Source organism: Silurus aristotelis (genome assembly GCF_946808225.1).
Source record: "Silurus aristotelis genome assembly, chromosome: 14".
NCBI classification, from domain to species: Eukaryota; Metazoa; Chordata; class Actinopteri; order Siluriformes; family Siluridae; genus Silurus; species Silurus aristotelis.
The window spans coordinates 18,922,443-18,943,681 of record NC_139587.1 but is presented as its reverse complement, the minus strand read 5'-3'; the positions used below and the strand labels follow the sequence as shown (position 1 = coordinate 18,943,681).

General features: G+C 40.9%; 1 protein-coding gene across 8 annotated transcripts in view; it reads left to right on the top strand.

Moving 5' to 3' along the window:
• The window catches only part of mid2 (midline 2), a 133,090-nt gene extending 117,828 nt beyond the window's left edge, over positions 1 to 15,262 (top strand). For all 8 annotated transcript variants that reach the window (XM_083561593.1, XM_083561594.1, XM_083561590.1 and 5 more), the window contains 6 exons: positions 81 to 229; positions 1,781 to 1,908; positions 2,022 to 2,165; positions 6,169 to 6,330; positions 11,580 to 11,787; positions 12,709 to 15,262. In XM_083561593.1, the coding sequence (XP_083417719.1) occupies positions 81 to 229; positions 1,781 to 1,908; positions 2,022 to 2,165; positions 6,169 to 6,330; positions 11,580 to 11,787; positions 12,709 to 13,111 (1,194 nt within the window). In that variant the 3' untranslated portion in view covers positions 13,112 to 15,262. The remainder of the gene's footprint in view (positions 1 to 80; positions 230 to 1,780; positions 1,909 to 2,021; positions 2,166 to 6,168; positions 6,331 to 11,579; positions 11,788 to 12,708) is intronic.
• The last annotated feature ends 5,977 nt before the right edge of the window (positions 15,263 to 21,239 follow it).

Genomic DNA, 21,239 nt, shown 5'->3' with positions numbered 1-21,239 from the left:
GGGTGTTGGATTTATACAGTTATAGATGAAAAATGTGTGTGTGTGTGTGTGTGTGTGTGTGTGTGTGTCTATCTCCGTAGGTGATGAAGCTTCGTAAGCTGGCTCAGCAGATTGCTAACTGTAGACAGTGTCTGGAACGCTCCAGCGCTCTCATCACACAAGCTGAGCTGAGTCTTAAAGAGAACGACCACGCTCGCTTCCTTCAGACTGCCAGAAACGTGGCAGAGAGGTGAGCTATATGCATAAACACATACGGTCTCTCTCTACGCCATTCTGCATTTCCCAGCATGAAGTCAACTTTCAGCGTGTCCGCACATCGAATTTCCTCCCAGCACCGCTGATTATGCTCTACACTCGACTCTGTTGATATATCGAGCACACGGTCACACCAGATTCCGAAGGAAACCCTGAAGGGCCCTTTCGGCTTCTCCGAAATCTCTTATGCGTGCACAAGTGCCGGAATGCTGCAGTTTCTCCCTATCAGCTTTAGTTTGCAGTGTCAAGCCTTGTAATCTGCAGTGGATAAATAATAGTCTTTCCTTCACATACATTCAGTTAAACTTGGGCCTGTTATGGCCGTTACATCAGCAAACTCTGGTGTACTCACACCTATCAGATTTAGGACGGCTAACAGCGTAGGATTCGTCCTTCGAAGAATCGAGTATACAAAACTCCTACAGTGATGCGCCGAGGATTTATATGCCCACATATAATTCACTAAAAGTGTGTATAAATCTGTTTTTTCTTGTATAGTCCAAGCTAAATGTATAGTGTTATTTATGACTGTACTTTTTAGAGTCACCAACAGCTGGAACTAAATTCCTTGTGTGCGCCAACACACTTGGCCAATAAACCTGATTCTGTTTCTATGTTGGCAGATTTTCATTTGAAACTTTAGGTATTATACTGGAGTAATTGCGTGTAAGCGTTTGACTGACTTACAGAACACCTGACACCAAAATATATTTAGTTCTATTTTAAATACTGAATATAAATGAGGTTTCTGCCACACATATGTAAACCAAGATCAAGGTGCCAGTGATGACAGTGTCACATGATCATCGGTGTGTGTCTAAATGCTAAATTCTCTTGTATTACTTAAAAATAATATAGCATAAAGATGCGCAACGTTCCAACATCGAGAAGCTCAGCATTTAAATGAATGAGCTTCTAAAAGAATGAGCGTATTTAGATTCACAGAGAGCCATAAACATACGGACCAAACACTTGGAGGCGGGGCCAGTGCATTATAGGCGGCAGTTATTTGCGATAAACCAGACCGGTACAGTGGGACTCAACGAAAAGCATTGTATGTGCAAATATAAAATTCTGTCGAGTGAAACCATTTTTGTATTTAATATCGTTTCAGATTTTTCTTCATACTGATACAAAAAGCTCTGATTTAATCTGCAGTTAAAGAATCGCACAGGAGTAATAGACCTCTCATAGAGACAACTTAAGGTCAGCGTTCCAGAAGCAAGGCTCATTTCAGGAATAGCAACTGCTCCCCTGTGACACCTCTGTAGCACCACAGCCATGTTTCCGAGATATTGTACGCATAATTGCCTCCATGCAGCACTCTTTCTATCAGTATTACAAGTCTCTTTAATTGTGCTCTCAGATGAGCTTGTAACACGGCTGTCACACTGAAATGGTGTGCTAAATAAAGTTGAACAGCGAGTGGAGCTTGCTCTCATCTCTCTCTCTCTCTCTCTCTCTCTCTCTCTCTCTCTCTCTCTCTCTCTCTCTCTCTCTCACACACACACACACACACACCCAGGGTTGCCATGGCCACAGCCTCCTCACAGGTTCTTATCCCAGATGTCAATCTGAACGAGGCCTTTGACAACTTTGCTCTCGACTTCTCCCGAGAAAAGAAAATTCTGGAGGGTCTGGATTACCTGACAGGTGAGTCAGATACCCAGAAACCAACCAAAACCCCTGCTTTAAGCTGCAAAAAAAAAAATAAAAAAAACCCATGTTGCTTATAATAAGCTTTCTATATCATTTTCTTCTTCCAGCCCCGAATCCACCATCTATACGCGACGAGCTCTGCACAGCCTCGCACGACACCATCACTGTGCACTGGACCTCTGAGGACGAGTTTAGTGTCACATCTTATGAACTGCAGTACACGATTTACACGGGCCAGACCAACTTCATCAGTGAGTATTGCGTTCAAATCGAGTGCATTGCGTGCCGTGTCCTGTTTCGCTGGACGAAATACGGGAGAGTAGATATCGAATCGACTGTCCAAATTTAGAAATATGAGCTACTAAAGTGAATGTGCTTCTGCAGCGCAGGATCAGATCAAGCTTTATGTAAGTTGGAGCCCAGCGGAGCACTTTTTCTGCACGTACTTCATTATATAACAACGTTTCTTATGAGGTCTGCTTTCCAGAGCATCGGTTGCAGATATACTCAGCTCTCATTATACAATTTATGATCACCTACTTTTCCAAGTCCTTTTTTTGGAGTTCGGTGACAACACAACACTTGACGTGATCTTGGCATACGGTTGGTAGCCGTGGAAGAGGATGAGAAAGTGAGAACTGCGATCCAGTGGCCCAGTTCCGGAGTGGCACTCGAACAGCACCACTTCTTTCACACACTCATGTACACTCCCACACAAATACACACTGTGCTTATCTTACCTTTACTCTGTCTCGCGTTTTCTCCGACATTTTCTCTCTGGCCTTTCCCTCTTTTCCCTTTCTCGTTCACTCTCCAGTAAGCTGTACTCATCCAGTTACAGCAGCACAGAAAGGTTTTTTTTTTCTTTTCACTCTCTTACAGCCGAGAGACTTGGGAGCACTGGTCTGGCCACTGTTGCCGCAGCCTCCTCAGAGGATTCAAGCCGAGAGGCTGAGAAATGGAGAGAGATGCTTTCTTCCTCGATTGACAACTTTCTCCATCACTCTGTGGATGCAAGTGCTTAAGTGCAGCCACTAGCTGGATATTGGTAGCAATTTCTTCAATCCCGTGAGGAGAAATACATGCCTTTTTCAGCCCTTTTTCTAATTTTGCTTCGGTTTAACACAAATACAAACCATTCAGAAGTTTTTTGCCGTGTTTTATTTCTAACCAAATCAAAGTTGAGGTTTTTGTCTTATATGACGTGGTTTTTATTTTTATTTTTTTATAAGATGTAGAGGTTTTTAACAGTATTCCTGATCCGTCTTTGAAAAAAAAAAAAAGGTTTCCTGGATCGACCGCTGCTTCCTCATAGCTTAAATGATCTTTTTTTTTTTGCATTTAATATCATCGATTTTGACCTTCGATAGCCAGTTAATGATTTTCAACTTCATTCCCTTCATGTTTACTCCATTTCTCTGTCCGGTGTAAGCGAGTATATGATTCTAATAGTTCTGTTCCGGTTGGAAGCGTAAAAAAGAGCTATATAGAGAATAAAAAGAGCGATAGATTTACCTTGCCCTTCTTTTACAGGTCGGATATCAGCAATTACACATTTGGCACAGACACAAAGGCACCCCTTTGGTGGCTAATTAAAAACAGCTCCAAAGGCAGCGATCTCAGCCAGATCTCACACTAATGGGGTGGAAGCTGAGAAAAGATTCCTCTCTCTCCCTCTTCCTCTCTCTCTCTCTCTCTCTCTCTCTCTCTCTCTCTCTCTCTCTCTCTCTCTCTCGCTCTACATTTGCTCAGGGACGGTACTCTTTTAGGCCAGTCATTAGCCCAAGCTTGGAGTCTGGAATAGCCTGCTGATTTTTCCAACCGTGTGAGTGCAGGTGCTGTACTGGCATCAAGCACGATTACATCCGACCCGAGCTAATGCTCTTTACTCTGCTTTTATTGTGATGGTGATTGATTGTGATGAGAGTTGCTGAAGCCGCATGCTAAGCCAGCAGCGAAAGCCCCTCCAGGTGTTACAGGAGCACACACTCGAGCTGCATTTGGGAAGGAGGGGTGTGTGTGTTTAACGAATCTGTTATCATTGTAAACTATGGAATTGGAAGGTTATAGTAAGCAGTTACAATCACAACGACAGCAAGAACAGCGATCTGATCGGCACGTGGCTAAAGAGATGATTCTTTCATTTCTGACTTGTTCATGAATAATAGGGTTATTTGGTCATCTTGCCAGGTGGCTTCTTTCACCTAAAAGCAGAGTCGTAGTGAATCAGGCTCCTGACTCCACACAACAAAACAGTTTAATATCCAAAGATATTTGACTTTGAAATGTAGTGAAGTTAAAGTAAACGGAAATACTTGAGTAAAGTACAGAAACGTGAAAAAGCTACTTATGTATATTACCGAATTACATTTCCTTTGTTACTGTTCACCGCTGCAAAATATACAACAAAACTTGGGTTACAAAGGAGTGGGACATTTCTGGGAACTTTCCATGGGAACTTAATCTGGGGAATTTTGGAAATAGTCCTCTATCCTGAAGACTTCTTGAGCGGGAAACTTTTAATAACTGTTGTTTTTTTTTTTGTTGTTGTTAATGCTCTTAAAGTTAAACATCTTACAGAAAGCCTCAGTGGAGTTCCAGGTGCTAAATAAGCTGCTTATTGTTTGGCATAAGTTATGAGAGCCGTGACTAGATTGTTACTCAAGAAAGTGTAACGTATTCGATTGAGCAGAATTAAATACACTCGGGATACGCCTTGCCGCAGGTGCTATTGTCAGAGCCCTGCTGTTGTAGAAGATTAATAAAAAATAAAAAAGAAACTCTGAACGTCTACATTGAAGAATTCTACTTTGCTCAATGAGGTGTCAGGTTGGCCAACAACGTACACGTGATGTCATAGTTCATATTGGGACAGAGGGGCTTCTGCCGGCTTATTCGAGATAACATTGTCCAATAACGCCCGCAAAAGCACAGTCCTTTATAGCGCGGATATTCATAAGCTGGGCTTTAGAGGATTGCTGAGAACAATGAGAGGAGAATAAAGGCAGAGTCCTCTGAGGCCACCTATGATAGGGGTTAGACAGAGTGTGGTGGCGGGAACGGTACAGTCTGCTCACTGACATTAGGTGTACAATCAGTGGCATCTTGTACTTAGAAGCACACCTGCTTACACACAAAAACAGGTTTAGATTCACAGATCGGGGCTGGAGCATCCCAGTACTCGTCAGATGTTCCCTCATTTTAATTCTAGCCTTTTATCTCCCTACACGCACATACGGAAAGCCTGGGAGTGATGATCATACTGTTTATATTCCTTCTATAGTTTCTTTGAATCTTTTTCCTTTTTTTTCTCAGAACTGCAGACATATTCTAATGTCGAGCATATAACCTCATACTGTATTCACCAAACGAATAGCATATTTTTTCCTTTATAGCGTTGGTTGAAAACAAAATCAAAGAAATTAATGAAATCGAAGACGTTTGAACTTTTTATCCTGCCAGTCTGGAGTATTCCTTGCCTTCTGAATGCCAATTGAAGCGTTAATGTTTATCTCAATTACGTCGTGTAAGTCCATGCCAAACGTGCGACTGAAACTGAACGAAGGTTGCTTTTGTACGGCGCAATTGGATGTAGGCGGCGAGGACGGTCGAGTCGCGACGTTCGAAAGTGCATTTTTGACAACGATGTTTGGAAGTCGTGTTTTCTAGGTGCAAACTGTTTGACATTTCATTTCAGCGATTTTAGTAAGCGAGCGCACTAATCCCTGGGCGCCAAAATATCATGGTCTCTGGGTGAAAAGAAACCATGTCTACCTCAGTCCGATTCACGCCTATGCACCGACGTTCCCCGGAGATGCTTAGTATAAGAAATTGGCTTTGGGAAGTGTATATTGTTGTCTCTGTTCGCCTGAAGCACACATCCAGAAACCCCACAGGGGCAGATCGATATGTCCTCTACACATGGTGAAAAAAAAAACGCTTGTTCTTTGGTGGCCATTTTTATTGTGATAAGCAAAGCCAGATTCCAAATGGTATCTTCTAATTACCTAGATAACAGCAAGAGCAGGATTAATAGTGAATTATAATACAATATTAAAAATTGTGTGTTTGCAAGTGGCATTTATGTGTTAGATTTATTTTTTTTATTTTTTTTTGGTAGTATTCATTAAAAAGGTTTTTTTGTTCGTTTCTTTATGTTTTTCATTTTGCTAACACATCTTGTTCTCTCTCTCTCTCTCTCTCTCTCTTTCTCTCTCTCTCTCTCTCTCTCTCTCTCTCTCTCTCTCTCTGTAGGTCTGTATAACTCAGTAGACAGTTGGATGATCGTGCCCAACATCAAGCAGAATCATTACACTGTGCACGGGCTTCAGAGTGGAACCCGATATATATTCTTTGTCAAGGCCATCAACCAGGCTGGCAGCCGCAATAGCGAGCCAGCACGCCTCAAAACCAACAGTAAGTTCCCTACACCAGTGGTCCCCAACCCCCAGTCAATTGGTACCGGGCCGCACAGAAAGGGGGGGAAAAGGGGGGGGTGGGGGGGGAATATTGTCTGACATTAAACCGGATCCGGGACCGCTGCCCTACACCACTGTTCGGAAAAACTTCAACGTTTATAAGCAAAGCACTCATGGAATCACGTCCAAACTCCTATATGTATATTTTTGGTTCGAGATTTGCATGCGGTACCCAACTTTCACACGCTGTACAGGCGATCAGAATTACCATCGGCTCGTAATGCAAGGTTGCTGTTTAAATTCCACGCTGGCTTATTGATGACGTGGATTCTTTATACACCCGCTTTATCATATAACGACCCAGATGATCTTTTTTTCGCTAGTCCAAATGTGATTCGCTGTATTACGACTACAAATGAGAGTGACCTGCAACAGCCAATCAGCTTGCTGTTATTGGCATGAATCGCTCTTGGATTATACCACAAACGGGGTTATTCTTCAGCGATGGGGAAGTGCAAGTTTAGCGATACTTGGCTTGGAAGAAAAGAATTTTAGGGCTTGGATAAGGCCAGACACAACGTATTTTTTATTGTGGGTGTTTTTATGTTGTGATATGTTCTTAATCATATCTTAAAAAGTTAATTTGACTTGGTGAAACCTGCAGAAACCCCTGGATGTAAATGGATGATCGGACAAGAGCCTGTGTACTGCTCTGAGGGGTTTAGAGGTGAAATACCGGCTGGTGAACATTTCATTTTTTTATCATTTTCTTAATTTCTCTCAGCCTCAGTGGGAGTTATCACACCCAGACTCAGCATCTCGCTTCACTTTATTTTTTCTGCTTGATCAAAGGCAGTCTGGATTTGGGTCGTGTTGGCTGGGGTTTGCAGTGCAGTTCGTTCATAACACACGGTAAATACAGGGTTTTAATGGTGGTGGAGCAAAGGTCAGTTTTAGGAATCTTTCTCTTGAGGTCATGTTCCCCTGCAGGTGTGTATATTTAGTGCAGCCTACAGGCTTGATAGTCTGACCAAGGTCACAGTGTCCCCATGTTCTTGTGCATCTTTTTTCTTTCCCTTTTGCCACAACATGTTGTCTTTCACACAGCCAATAATACAATAGCTTTCTCAAAAAAAATTAAAATAAAAAAAGCACCGCCATTTACATAAGCTCTTTGTGTTTGATTAACAGATTCAGCGCGAGCAGAATCTGAAACGCGGTCTTTTGTTTTCCAGCGAGTCTCTGTCGCAGCACGATCAGCTGGCTGTAATTATCCAGGAGCAGAGCTGCTGGTGACTGCATCATTAAAGTGAAGTCGGACTAATGCAAGATCCAGTGTATGTGGGGTGTATGTGAGGAGGCTAGCTAGAAACAAGAGCGCAAATAGTATTAATCGGTTTCCTTGGAAAATGGACGCAGTGCATGTGATATGAGTTAGCGTGGACCTTAAACACTCTGTTAGAGCAGTGTTGAGGGTGCGGTGTTGGGAACGCCAAGTCAATTCGAGGAAAGAGGCTGTTTCTGAGGCTGTACTGTACCCATGTCCAATATGTTGCAAGAATTTTTGCCGGATAGCAGGAAAGCAAGAAGGAGTAAATGATGTGGCTTTATTGTTCTAGTGCTCGCCATGCGCTCACCCATATTACAGATCCGAGACAAGAGAGAGGCAATTACCAGATGCATTACCCATGTTAAGCCTTAATACATCTTATCAGGATTGTTCTCGAATGTGTGCCTGTAGAATAAAGTATCTATATATCCGTCCATCCATATATCTGTCTGTCTGTCTTGTCTGTCTGTCTATCTATCTATCTATCTATCTATCTATCTATCTATCTATCTATCTATCTATCTATCTATCTATCTATCTATCTATCTATCTATCTGTCTGTCTGTCTGTCTGTCTGTCTATCTATTTATCTATCTGTCTATTTATCTATCAATTTATCTATTTATCTATCTGTCTAAGTATCTATTTATCTGTCTGTCTATCTATTTATCTAGGTATCTGTCTGTCTGTCTGTCTGTCTGTCTATATATCTATTTATTTATCTGTCTATTTATCTATCTATTTATCTGGCTGTCTGTCTATCATCTATCTATCTATCTATCTATCTATCTATCTATCTATCTATCTATCTATCTATCTATCTATTTATCTGGCTGTCTATCTATCTATCTATCTATCTATCTATCTATCTATCTATCTATCTATCTATCTATCTATCTATCTATCTATTTATCTGTCTGTCTATCTATCTATCTATCTATCTATCTATCTATCTATCTATCTATCTATCTATCTATCTATCTATCTATCTATCTATCTATCTATCTATCTATCTATCTATCTATCTATTTATCTGTTTGTCTCTCTATCTGTCTGTCTGTCTGTCTGTCTGTCTATCTATTTATCTATCTGTCTATTTATCTATCTATTTATCTATTTATCTATCTGTCTAAGTATCTATTTATCTGTCTGTCTATCTATTTATCTAGGTATCTGTCTGTCTGTCTATATATCTATTTATCTATCTGTCTATTTATCTATCTATTTATCTGGCTGTCTGTCTATCTATCTATCTATCTATCTATCTATCTATCTATCTAGCTATCTATCTATCTATCTATCTGTCTGTCTGTCTGTCTGTCTGTCTATCTGTCTATCTGTCTATCTGTCATATTCTGCCTTAAGGGCAGCTAAGGTGAGGCATTGTCTTTTCTTCAGGCTTGTAAGATCATAAATGTGAAATAGATTCCTTTAGTTATGTTGTGAGAGTTTTTTTTTTTTTTTTTTTTTTTTTTTTTTCAATTTCTTTTGTTTATCTTAAATATTTAGAATGTTTCAAATTGCAAGCCATTTGCAGATGGGATCAGTTTTCAATCCAGCTTGAAAATACAATGTCAGCCTCCAGGATCCGTGCAGAAGCATCCAGTAAAATGCTTCTTCATCTTCTGAGGCATGAGAAATCAGGCTGTGCTGAAGTATGTCTCAGTTAGTAAACAACCTACACATTCATATTTCTGCTGTAGGTATTACGTCGATCTTGATCAAAAGCATGAGTTTGTGTGGTTGCGTCTATGAGGTGGTATCAAACATGTTCGAGACTAATGGTTGTGCTGACCACGTCTGCGATTTCATCATGGACAGCAAGTTAGAACAAAGTGCAAACCAGAAGTTCTGCATGAATCTAGTCGTGTGTGACATGACATACGTTTGACATACAGCGATGCTGCAACGAGTCGTTTTGAGGTGTTTTGATCAGCGCGCGCACTTCAAAAGCGGAGCAACATCGCTGGAAGACGACGAGAGCTCAGGAAGACCTTCAACGAGCTCCACCCCCGAAAACGACAAAACCATTCGCCAACTTGTGCATGATGATCGTGACAAGACAATCCACATGATCTCACTTCCTCACCCGCCACATTTATCTGTGGACTTTGCCCTCATCCAGAAGATGAAGATTCGGCGAGAAGGTCACACCATTGCGGAGATCCAGCAGGAACAGCAGAAGGGGCTCAACATTCTAGAATGTGCAGGAACACTGGAGTTCTGTATTGCTGTGCGAGGGGACTATTTTGGAGGTGACAGTGTGTAAACGTAGATTAATAACGTACTTTCTTGTAAACAGAGCGAGTCTCGAAACGTTCAGACCACCTCTTATATGTCCAACAGAAGCCTCCAGTGTGATACAGTTTTCAATCTCGTTTTATTTGTGTGTATGCATGTTATTATTAACTTCTAATTTTCATACATCAATACTGTAGTGATCACTACTACTATCACTCACTACTGTGCTGGGTTTGCCTGTTCTTGTCTTGGCACCTACAGGCCAAATGAAGCATCCATTTATTTTGTATCTTAATTAGAATACACAAGCATAGGTGTGTGGAATACTTAATGAGAAGCCGTTCAGTGTCCAAGAGTTATTTTGTCCTCTTTGCACTTGTTTAATTGCTTCGATTTGCATTAGGAGACAGCACACTTCCTGAGTGCCAGCCACCATTGTATTTTCTTACACATTTTATGGTCGTTTTTCAGAAGAACTATAAGAACGATGTCTAATTAGGAGTGATAAAAATAAATACATGACATCTGTCCGGGTACTATTCCGACTTTTATAGGAATAACATGTACTACAGTTTACTAAACAGTCCATGTTAACATCTTGAACATGTTCTTATCTCTATTCAAAGTGAAAGTGTGTCCCACCCCCGAACGCAGCACTCCTACACAGTTCGCTCTTGGCTAATATGGTGCATTTTGGATGTTCTCGCAGAATTACACAGGCTTGTTTCTTTTATTAAAGGCGTTCGCTCGTTTGTTATAACAGGCTAGAGGTATGCTGCTTTACTTGCCCTAGCTGTAGCGTGTGGGTGCTAACCCTTTCCATTTGTTGCTCGCCAGACGCAGCCCAGACGGAAAGGCAAGGCTGTGCACGAGGGTTCGGGGAGGACTGCACTCGCCGCGATAAGCAGTTCAAAGCGCAAGAGCACAATTAATGGAATTGGCATGAAGTAGCACACTGCCTGAATGGCTCCTAGCCAAGCACAGTAACTCACATTGCAGGCGAAGCCTGACACGCCAGGTGATCATTGTGCTCTGCTGTCAGTCATTAGGGTGGAAATCAGAGGATTAGCGTTAGGTCTGAGTGAAATGTCAGGCCTGACCCGTGTTTAACGCCCAATTTCAGTGAGAGAGAAGGGGGGGGGGGGGGGGGGCGTTTTAGCTGAAACATCCTTATTTAGACTGGGGGGGTTCTTTGATTTCCTTTTCCACGTTTTCACATTTCTCGATCTTACAAAGTTTGTACCGACATACATGGAATGCAGTGGAGTATTTTAGCGGCGTCATACAACAGGCTAATTCCAGTCATACTTCTTAATGGTGAATGCATGCATATACGCTATATTGCCAAACGTTTGGTCATGATTATGGTATGTGTTTTTTGAGCATCGCATTTTACATTTAGTCCCAATTTGCTCTTATAATATCCTCCACTCTTCTGGGCAGATGTTCTACTAGATTTTGGAGTGTGCTTGTGCACATTTGTGTGAGATTCAGTAAAAGGGTGTTAGTAAAGCCTAACATTTAAACTCGATTTCACACACGTCTCTTAGGATTGCATTTCCAGTGTGTTGAAAAAAAGGAATATGCTGAGATTGGCCAAGCTTAAAATCCTTGCTCTAGACAAGCCCATGTTCTTTTTCTTTCTCCACACACAGTCATGTCTTTTTCCTCCACAGGCCAGCCTTTTAAACTGGACCCAAAGACGGCTCATAAGAAGCTGCGCCTGTCCAACGACTGCCTGACCATGGAGAAGGATGAGAGCTCTTTAAAGAAGAGCCATACACCAGAACGCTTCAGTGGTACAGGTTCCTACGGAGCTGCTGGCAACGTGTTTATTGACAGTGGCTGCCATTACTGGGAGGTTTTGTTAGGAGCGTCCACATGGTGAGTAAAAAGACCGCTTGTAAACTGGTACCAGCACCATTTTGTTGCAGATTCGGGTTGATATTTGTAGATTTATGTCCTGGTGTAAGTTATTGGTTACATTGTCGATTTTTTTTTGCATCTGATTTGTAGAAAGAAATACCACCCAGTCCACACCCAATTAACATTTTCTGTACACAGCTACCTTTCCCACCTATTTTAATCCCGGCAACTCCACACAGTCAAATCTACGCTGTGCAAATCCCTGCTACTATATTAGTGATATGCACATTATCAGGTGTACGTGTTGTGCATTATTGCATTTCAAGCAGCCAAAACTCCCATTTTCTTGATCCCAGCATCTCTGCTTCGTACTGATTCTTTCCTCTTTCCAGCCATAGACCCAAAAATAAAGCTAAAAGAAAATGTCAGCTTTGGATTTGTGTGTATTATATACCAGATTTTACCATCAGATAAACACAACCAACAGCCCATCTGCTCAAAGGCGTGATTTTCTTTTTTAGCTGCTGCTAAATCTGCTGTTTAGATGAGCTAGGTTTGACTTAATAGTAAGCTTAAAATATGACGCCCCTGCAAAACGTTTCTGCCTTAACATCTCGAACACGACAAAAGCCAGCCTTCACACAAAGCGTTTTTTATGCTGATTATTTTGTTACGATTACCCTCCGAGTTCTGCTTTTCCCACGCTAGCTGCGCACGAGGAAAATGCAAGATTAGATTAAGTCAATAATGATAGCATCTCGGGTTTTGATTATGAGTTCATCTAATGTGCTGAGGGCCTCGCTGTCCTCTTCGATCTTAAACCATTAATAGTCCATACACTAATCAGTTATGAAACATGTTGGCAACAGTAATCATGCACGGGCTTGGCCCATGGGTCGGGTTGATAATTTTTGAAGCCTAACATATCTTGTGCTTCAGGTACACCGTGGGTGTGGCGTACAAGTCGGCCCCGAAGAACGAGTGGAACGGCAAGAACTCGTCGTCGTGGGTGTTCTCGCGCTGCAACAATAACTTTCTGGTGCGACACAACGGTAAAGAGATGCTGGTGGAGGTATCGCCGCAGCTGCGGAGGCTCGGCGTGCTGCTGGACTACGACAACAACACGCTCTCCTTCTATGACGCCATGAACTCACAGCACCTGCACACGTTCGACATCTCCTTCCTGCTTCCTGTCGCCCCGACCTTTATGATTTCCAATAAATCATTGATGATCCTATCCGGCCTGCCCGTGCCCGACTTTGTGGACTGCCCCGAGCAGCAGGACGGCAGCAGCCGCCAGCAAGAGTCTCCATATGGCCTGACTATGAAGAGCTGCAACTGAGACGCTCACACCGACTCTTCCAGAACGTTTCCTCTAGGGTCGATTCATTTTTTTGTTGTTGTTTCCTTTTTGGGTTTTTTTTTTTTCCACTCTGCTTCCTCACTTTTATTTTGGCCCCAGCACTGGCTCACATTTGTTTGATGGGTTTAAAGGAGGCGCTCATTTCTCCCTGATCATTGCAGTCAGGGCTTGTGCTTGAGATGACATCTAGTCATGGATTATGAGCTCTTTAATGGAGTGCGAAACGTATGTAAATTATTCACAACTAATAATTCGGTTTGCTTCTTTTGTCCTTTTTATTCTTATCCTTAAAAGCACTTTTTTTTTTTACATTTCCGAGGTCCCCTGTGTGTAAAAAAAAAAAAAAAAAAAGGAGGGGAATAAAAAGAAACTTGACTTAGAACTGGGCTGAACATTGTTTGGGTATAGTCTAGTGGATTTATCTTCTAATAGAGAAAATGGGATATAGATATGGCATTTCTACTGAGGTTAACATTGAATAGTATCTGATGAAACAAAATTCACATTTTTATATTCAGGGAGAACAAGGAGTACATTTTCTTTGTGGGTTTTTTTTTTGTTTGTTTGTTTGTTTTTTGTCTTGCAGTTTATAGCATGATATGTATTTCCTCTGTGATTTGTTCCACTCGATTGCTTTCTTGTTCTGTATTTTGTGGAAAAGCATGACAGTCTCACTGCTGACTTTATAGACATAAAATCTGATCCATGTAGTATTTTTTTATTTTTTTATTTTATTGTAAAGCAAAATCCATCTCATCAAATGAGACGATTTATAAAAAGCATTGCGGGTGAACTAAATCTTGAAAGGGCTTTACGGAATATAGATCCATTCAAACCGGTAAAAAGGGAGCCAACAATCCATCTCATCACTGCTTTCAAATGTTTTATTTTTGCCTCATATGCGATTTTCCTCAGCAAAATATTTCAGGGAGGAATCAGAGAATGATGTCATAGACAATCATTTCTACCTTGCGGGCAAAAAAACAACTAAATAAAATATACTGTGTAGCATGATAATGTATATTGGCAATAGTGTTAACACGAGCCTCTTGAAACAGAAATGGGTGTCCACCTGAATTATGCTGTCTCTGTGCAGTTTAGAGAGCAGACATACTACTGATGGCACTCTCCTGCTGCTGCTATCGTCATGCGTGGGGTCTCTCTCATTTATTTTTCTGTCCCCGTGGCTCCTCGGTTCAGCTCTACCCTCTCCCATTGTCATTTTATTTTTTGCTTTTCGATGTTTTTGTGCTAAAATCCCAAGCTTGCTTCAGATCGCTGTGCTACTGCAATCCATTTTTTTCTCCCCGTTGCACAAGGATACATCAAAATATCCTTTCTTGTGTGTTCTGTGAGGAAATTATTAATACTTTTCAAAACATACATACACAATAGATGAGACAGTCGTTGCGAAACGTTTTTTTTTCTTCTTCTTCTTCTTCTTCTTCTGTAAAAGCTCGACGAATTTTCAAATGTCCGATATCTTGATTCTTTATATTGTCAACTGAGTAGTTAAGATGCCATAGTGGACCCTAAACACGAAAGCAATATATGTAGATTATGAGAGTCCATTTCGAACATTTCCATTTGATTTGGGTTTTTTTTAATGGCATTACAGAAGCCATTGAATACCAGGTAAGCAAAGGTTTTCAAAAATGCTCAAGTCTTATTCAGGGGCTGTTCATCTCGAACTGACAGGATTGAAAGGTGTTTTTGAGTGTGTGTCACTGGGTCCTTCAGACCAATTTTGGAACTGCTTCCTTTGAATATCCGATACTGTTTTGAAAGGAGGAGGTGCAGTATAGATATCACTGATCATTTTGCGTATCGAGTTTACAGCTAGCTGTGCATTTCTTTCCATTTAACATGATAGGCTGATAACATGATAGGCTTTCTCCAGTAAGAACAACAAAAAAAAAAAGAACGGTCACGATCGCAAGGTTGTTTTTATTGGATGATTAAACACTAGTGTGTTTTTCTGTTTCGATTGATCAGTTTTAGCAAGACAAGTATGTAAATCATAGGGGGAAATATATATTATATGAAATTGTATAATATACAAATATATATGAACATTGTTATTTATGTGAGCTGAAACCCAATAATAATAAAAAAAAAATCTGATCCCAAGCGCCCGGGTTGATTTGCGTGTTTTGTTGTCTTGCCCTTACATTTGTATTCTCTCTGTACACAGATTGTGTCACAGGAAGAGAAGGCTAATGATGCCAAGCAAGTGTGCTCACAAACCCCACAGGCATGAGAGGCTAGAGAGGAGCCTGCTGCACTGGCAGGGTGCTGAGTGCCCACAGCCAGGCGACAGGCATTGCCCAATGCTCTTCAGCTGGCTCTTCTGGCACAGGGCACACTCAGACCAGAAAACCAAAGGGTGAGTTAGTAAGATGGCGCAAGTAGGGTGGTGTAGAGGGGAAGAGCAATCCGATGGGTAATGTGCATAAAATTGTGCTGTGAACTTCAGAGAAAACAAAAAATTTTGAATTTCATTTTGCAATTAGAAAAAATGTCACTGATGCTCGCACGGCCATCTTTGAAACGTTTACGCCGTTCGAATGTCTTACGGCGGCTGAGCATCTTATCCCGGTACTGTGCTTGAAGTCGTTAGTAGATATCCACGGGTTTTGCACCAACTTTATTACCGCATGCTGTTCCAACTAAACACACAATAGCATCCATTTGTATGCATGTAAAATGAAAAGTCCTGGTTTGACTTAAACGCCCCTCGTATATCGGTCCAGATTCCTTCATTCTATCAGGTGATTTCATAGCACATCATTCGAGATGTTTGGGTGGTCTATGAAATTCTGTCCATAGTGTAATGAATGAGCAATGTGAATTATTCAATGTCCAATATGCAAATTGCACGAATGGACAAAATTTTTTTAATATGACGAATCCAGAAAGGCGTTACGGATTTAGAAAACGTTCTAAATTTAAGCATATATAACGCTTGTGTAATAAACCCACATCATTGGTCATATAAAATAACACCCTACTGCTCAACCCTAATAGTTTCATTCAGCAATTTACTGATAGATAACCAGGTGTCAGTGTAAAAGACTGCTTTCTAATGTGTCTTCTCTCAGCATTCGTTCAGCAGAATCACTGCGCCCTGCATCACCCTCGGTAGACACTTTGATTATGGTGCTGCTCAATAGAGCTGCGTATCAGCCGCCATTCGAAAGCACACAAATGGACCCATATTCAAGGCTCTTTAGAGACACACACAGAAGCCTCTTTAATTACTCTACCGCCACAGAGGTTTCCTAGTTTAAATGGAGGAGCTAGCGGGGAGGTATTGTCGCTGTCGTGCAGAATATGTCGTGAAAGTGTGCTCAGGTGAAGACAATGCTAATGCAGACTTCCTTTTGTGAACCCTGTTTGGAAGTTTATATAATGAAAGGCATGATGGAGGTTAATTAATAAAGTCACACAGTTGAGCATCCAATTTGCACTTATAATTCCCTCCACTCGTCTTGGAAGATGTTCCACTAGATTTTGGAGTGTGTTCGTGGAGATTTGTGTGAGATTCAGACATGGGAGTTTTAGTAAAGTCAGGTACTGATGTAGGTGATGTGAGGAGGTCTGGGGTGCAGTCGGTGTTTACATTCATCCCAAAGGTGTTCAATAGGGTTGAGATCAGAGCTCTATAGCAGGAGATCTTCCACTCCAACCCATGCAGAGCATATCTTCATGGAGTTTGCTTTGTGCACAGGGGCATCGGCATGCTGAAACAGGGTTTAGGTCTCCTAGATCAAGTGAAGGAAAGTCAGGTGTCCCAATACTTTTGTCCACATAGCGCGCGTGTGTGTGTGTGTGTGTGTGTGTGTGTGTGTGTGTGTGTGTGTGTGTGTGTGTGTGTGTGTGTGTGTGTGTCTAACTGTTTGTCCAAACTGATATTTAAACCGATTAGGTGCTTGTATTTATTATTTCTAATTCTAGTAAAATATACAAACTCTATTGGCCTTATCATAATCAGGCACAATTTTCAGATTGTGCAGTCCTTTTTTTATTTATTTTTTCACGAATCGGATTGTGTTCACTAGTAAAATGCCACTCTGCTGTAATCCCCATGGTGTATGGCTCTGCAGGATTTCACCCTCTGCCTGTGTTATATTCATACTGCAGCACTGTAGTGAATCCTCAGAGCGTTGCAGATGATGAGGTGAGATTTTAAAATGGAAATGTGTCTTTTGAATAAACATACGTCGTTTGTAACCATCATTAATGTCGAAGGAAACATCAGGATGACAACAGGAAGCGGTTCATGAGTACTGGATTACGAACTAGCTAAGACAGGATCATGCTATTAGTATCGAGCAGTACTCGAAAGCTCCATCGGAACTGAAGTCGACAGAAAACACTAAAGAATAATCTCGAACATTGAAGCAAAGCTAAATCCTATAATTGACTATACGTGACTTGTGTGCACGAGGACAAAAGCAAATTCTGTTCCTGTAAATGCTTCGGATGTCCTCAGTAGGACAGAGATAATGGTGGTGCGGTAGCAAGACTACCACCTGGGACACGAGATTTAAATCTTTTCCCAAGAAAAGAGACATAAAAAGGATAGCAGATCATTGTCGACATGGACCCAGACAGTTAAGGAATTGTTATGGGACTGAGAGTAAAGTTACTTAGGTTGTCTGCTTTCGATGTTAAAAAAAACAACAATTATGGTATTATGGTATGCCACAGCATACGGTAAATGTGGATTCCTGTCAGAGGAAGAATCTAGAGGTCTGAAAAGATTAAAAAAGGTTGATAAAGTTGACATTCCATACAAAGATTCTTTATCAGAAGTTTCTCCAGCATGTAAAAAGATTCAGGAATGCTGGACTGATGTCTTCTGCAATCTAGACACACGGCAATATACAGTATTGTCAGAACCAGAGCTAACCAGAGTGTGATGGAAGACAGCGAATGTGCTATGATGAATTAAAATCTAAAACAAACCAAAACACCTGAACAATCCATTTCAGATAGGAGGACAAAAACAGCATTCCATCCAAAAAAATCATTTTTACTACTGAAGACTCCACAAGTCTTCTTCAAAAGTTAGATTGTGATACCTTCACCCCTGCCCTTTGTAGGTTGTTAGTGATGTCACTGACTGTTGTTTTTTTGTTTTGTTTTGACAGTTCTGTCAACAGCTACAGTTGTTTTCATTCGTCCTTATTGGTACCTCAGTGGTTTCTTTCTTTCCCAGGACATTTCCAGTTTGCTTTTTTTGTCCTAGCTCACTCACTTGTGATTATTTTTCTCTCTTTTACTATCTGGAAGTTGAGTCATGTCAACTGTCCTTTTATCTGGTTGGATCGAAACATTTCAATACTCATCTGATCAGATTCTTCAGTCTGAGGGAATTTGGCAGGATTCAACAAATTTCTATGCTCCAGGGTCGAGGATCCTCCCCTCCATGGATAGCGTTGTTAAGGGACAAGTGGGAGGCGAGAGTGGGAAGGGAGGTGTCAGGAGTGAGGGGAGTCGTTAGGATGTAACCACCCCAGAGACAGAGAGGGGGGATGTCTAGAAGTATAGCGATTCCATTCTGCTATTCTGTATAAAAGCTGTCCCTGAGGTTTTACAACCAAACATGTATCATACATCATGAGTAGAGTTAAAGAGGCAAAGTATGAACAAAGATAGAAAAAGAATGTTGCAGATATGTTTTATAATGTAATTTAGATTTTATGCTGATTACTGTCATGGCTGCACTGGTTAAGTTGGACTGATCTTGTAACTATAACAGTCGTACTTGCATGCCATTTGCATTCCACTAATCCAAATCGCCTTTTTCAGGCCAAGTACAGAAGAAACATCAGTGGGAAGAACAGTAAACTGTGAAACCTTTGAGTAAAGAGATATATACTTCTCAGAATTTTAGAGTTATACTTGTCTGCCCCTGGTAGACTATTATAGGCATGTCAGCTCTCACTTTTTTGGCACGGGCCTCATACTTTTACCCCACTCGAATAACCCCACACCCCACATTTTATCGCCAAATCATGAAAAGATCCTAATTAAACCACTGTCTAATGAATCAAAATATCTGAGCTACAAAACGCAGCTAGAGGATACGATCAGGCTCTGTCCCGGGAAAAACAAACAGTAACAGAGGGGGAACAAAAGGGTAATGAGGAAGCTCATTCAAATGGAAAGCAACGCACAAGCACAGCGAAATCCCTCTGATAATAACACCTGATGATAAACAACAGCACATATAGACAGAAGACTTCACAGAACACGAAACAAGTGCAGAGGCTTGTCAATATACTGTACAGATGCTTATTCATGTCGTGTTCTTGATAGCTGTGCCAAGTTCAGGTCTGATATATATAATACTCCTGAGAAATTCAGAACTTATATGTTCAATCTGCTTAAAGCAATTCTCAGAACAAGCAGTTGAAGTTATTCTTATGCCAGAGTTTGAGAATGTTTAGAATGAAAAGTTTTACAAAACCCCAATTCCAAAAAAAGTGTATTTTTCAGGGAAGGCCTTGTATATTTGAGGAAGACATTGCTAACTGAATGCCGCATCTATTACATTAGCATGACTTGGTAGTGGAAAAGTCTGGGTGCTGATGTGGCCTGCCTGCAGTTTAGACTTTTCACCAATTGAAAACATTTGGCGCATCATGAAACGAAAAATACAACAAAGAATACCCAGAACTGTTGAGCAAATAAAATTCGATATCAGACACATATGGGACAACATTCCTCTCCCAAAACTTCAACAACTGGTCTCCATAGTTCCCAGATGTACATGGACAGAAGACAGAAGGTAAGCATGACCCTGTCCCAACTTTTTAGACCTGTTGCAGCCATCATATTCAAATTGGCCTTATTTCTTCCTTAAAATGCTACATATCCTTAGTTTTAACATATGATTTTTATGAGATTTGCATTCTGGTTTTATTTACAGTTTACACAGTGTCCCAACTTTTTTCTAATTGGGCTTGTAGAATGTTTTCAGGACCAAGGAATCAGGAGTTCGAGCATATGAAGCCTCCTTGTCTTATTCTAGCAATAAGCCAGTATAAATACTTTGCTTTGTTTTAAAAAATGTATAATAATAATTATTGTTGTTGTTTGCTTTAACAGCAGATATATGAGATGTCAGGTGATGAGTGGAATCTTTTTGCGCTGTATTTACTAGTTATAATCCATCGGTGCAGTCGTTTCAGTCGGGTTTAATTACTGTCTCGTGTTAACAAGGGCATCTCATAGCATTCTTCCATCCCTTTAGTGGGAGGGGCTAAAAAGTGAGGAAGGGAAGCATGGAAAAGGAACGAGGAGGCAGAATTCAAGAAACATAAAACACTCTAAATCTGATTGCATGTACGTTCCTCGGCCACATTTTATTTGCATAATAAGTCGTCAAATCCTACCAGTGGAAAATTCCATGTGGTTTTCTGTTTCAGTCATAGCACCGTATGAGACAGATTTTCGGAAATGTGACTTATTCTGTGACTTATTCCGATCCCAGAGTGACTCCCAGAAGAGACAAACTCTTAAACCACGGAAGCCGTGCGTATTGAATGCGAAGCCGTGAAATCAGGCACGAACCCAACGTAGTGTTGTGAGTTTATCTTACTTCATCCATTTAATAATTACAATTTCCTACATGTGTAAAATCCATTAGCTCCAAATTCCCCACATCCCCCAGTCTGGACTAGAAGCTTCTTGTAATTACATTCCTAATTGCACAAGTAATGAGCAGCACTGAAGCAGCTTGTTATGTCATTTGTTGGCCCATCCTCTAATGTGGTGTAAACCAACAAGTTAATTAGATCTGCCTGAAAGCACCTTTAATAGCTGTTCAGACCTGCTTTCCAGAGGATCTTGTTGGAGTTAAAAGAAGTTTAAAGGTCTTTCTTTTAACAAATAGGCTCTCATTTAACAACAGCATTGCTATATAAAACTGTGATCGAGACTCCAGAGGGCGATCTCAATGATGGGAAACATTCAGACCATTTATCACTGATAGATGGGAGATGCAGTACACGGGTGGTCTTGTGAGTAGTCAGAGTTTCTCGTTGGTAATAATTCTGAAAAATATAAAGGAATAAAAAAAACAATTAGAGAGAAA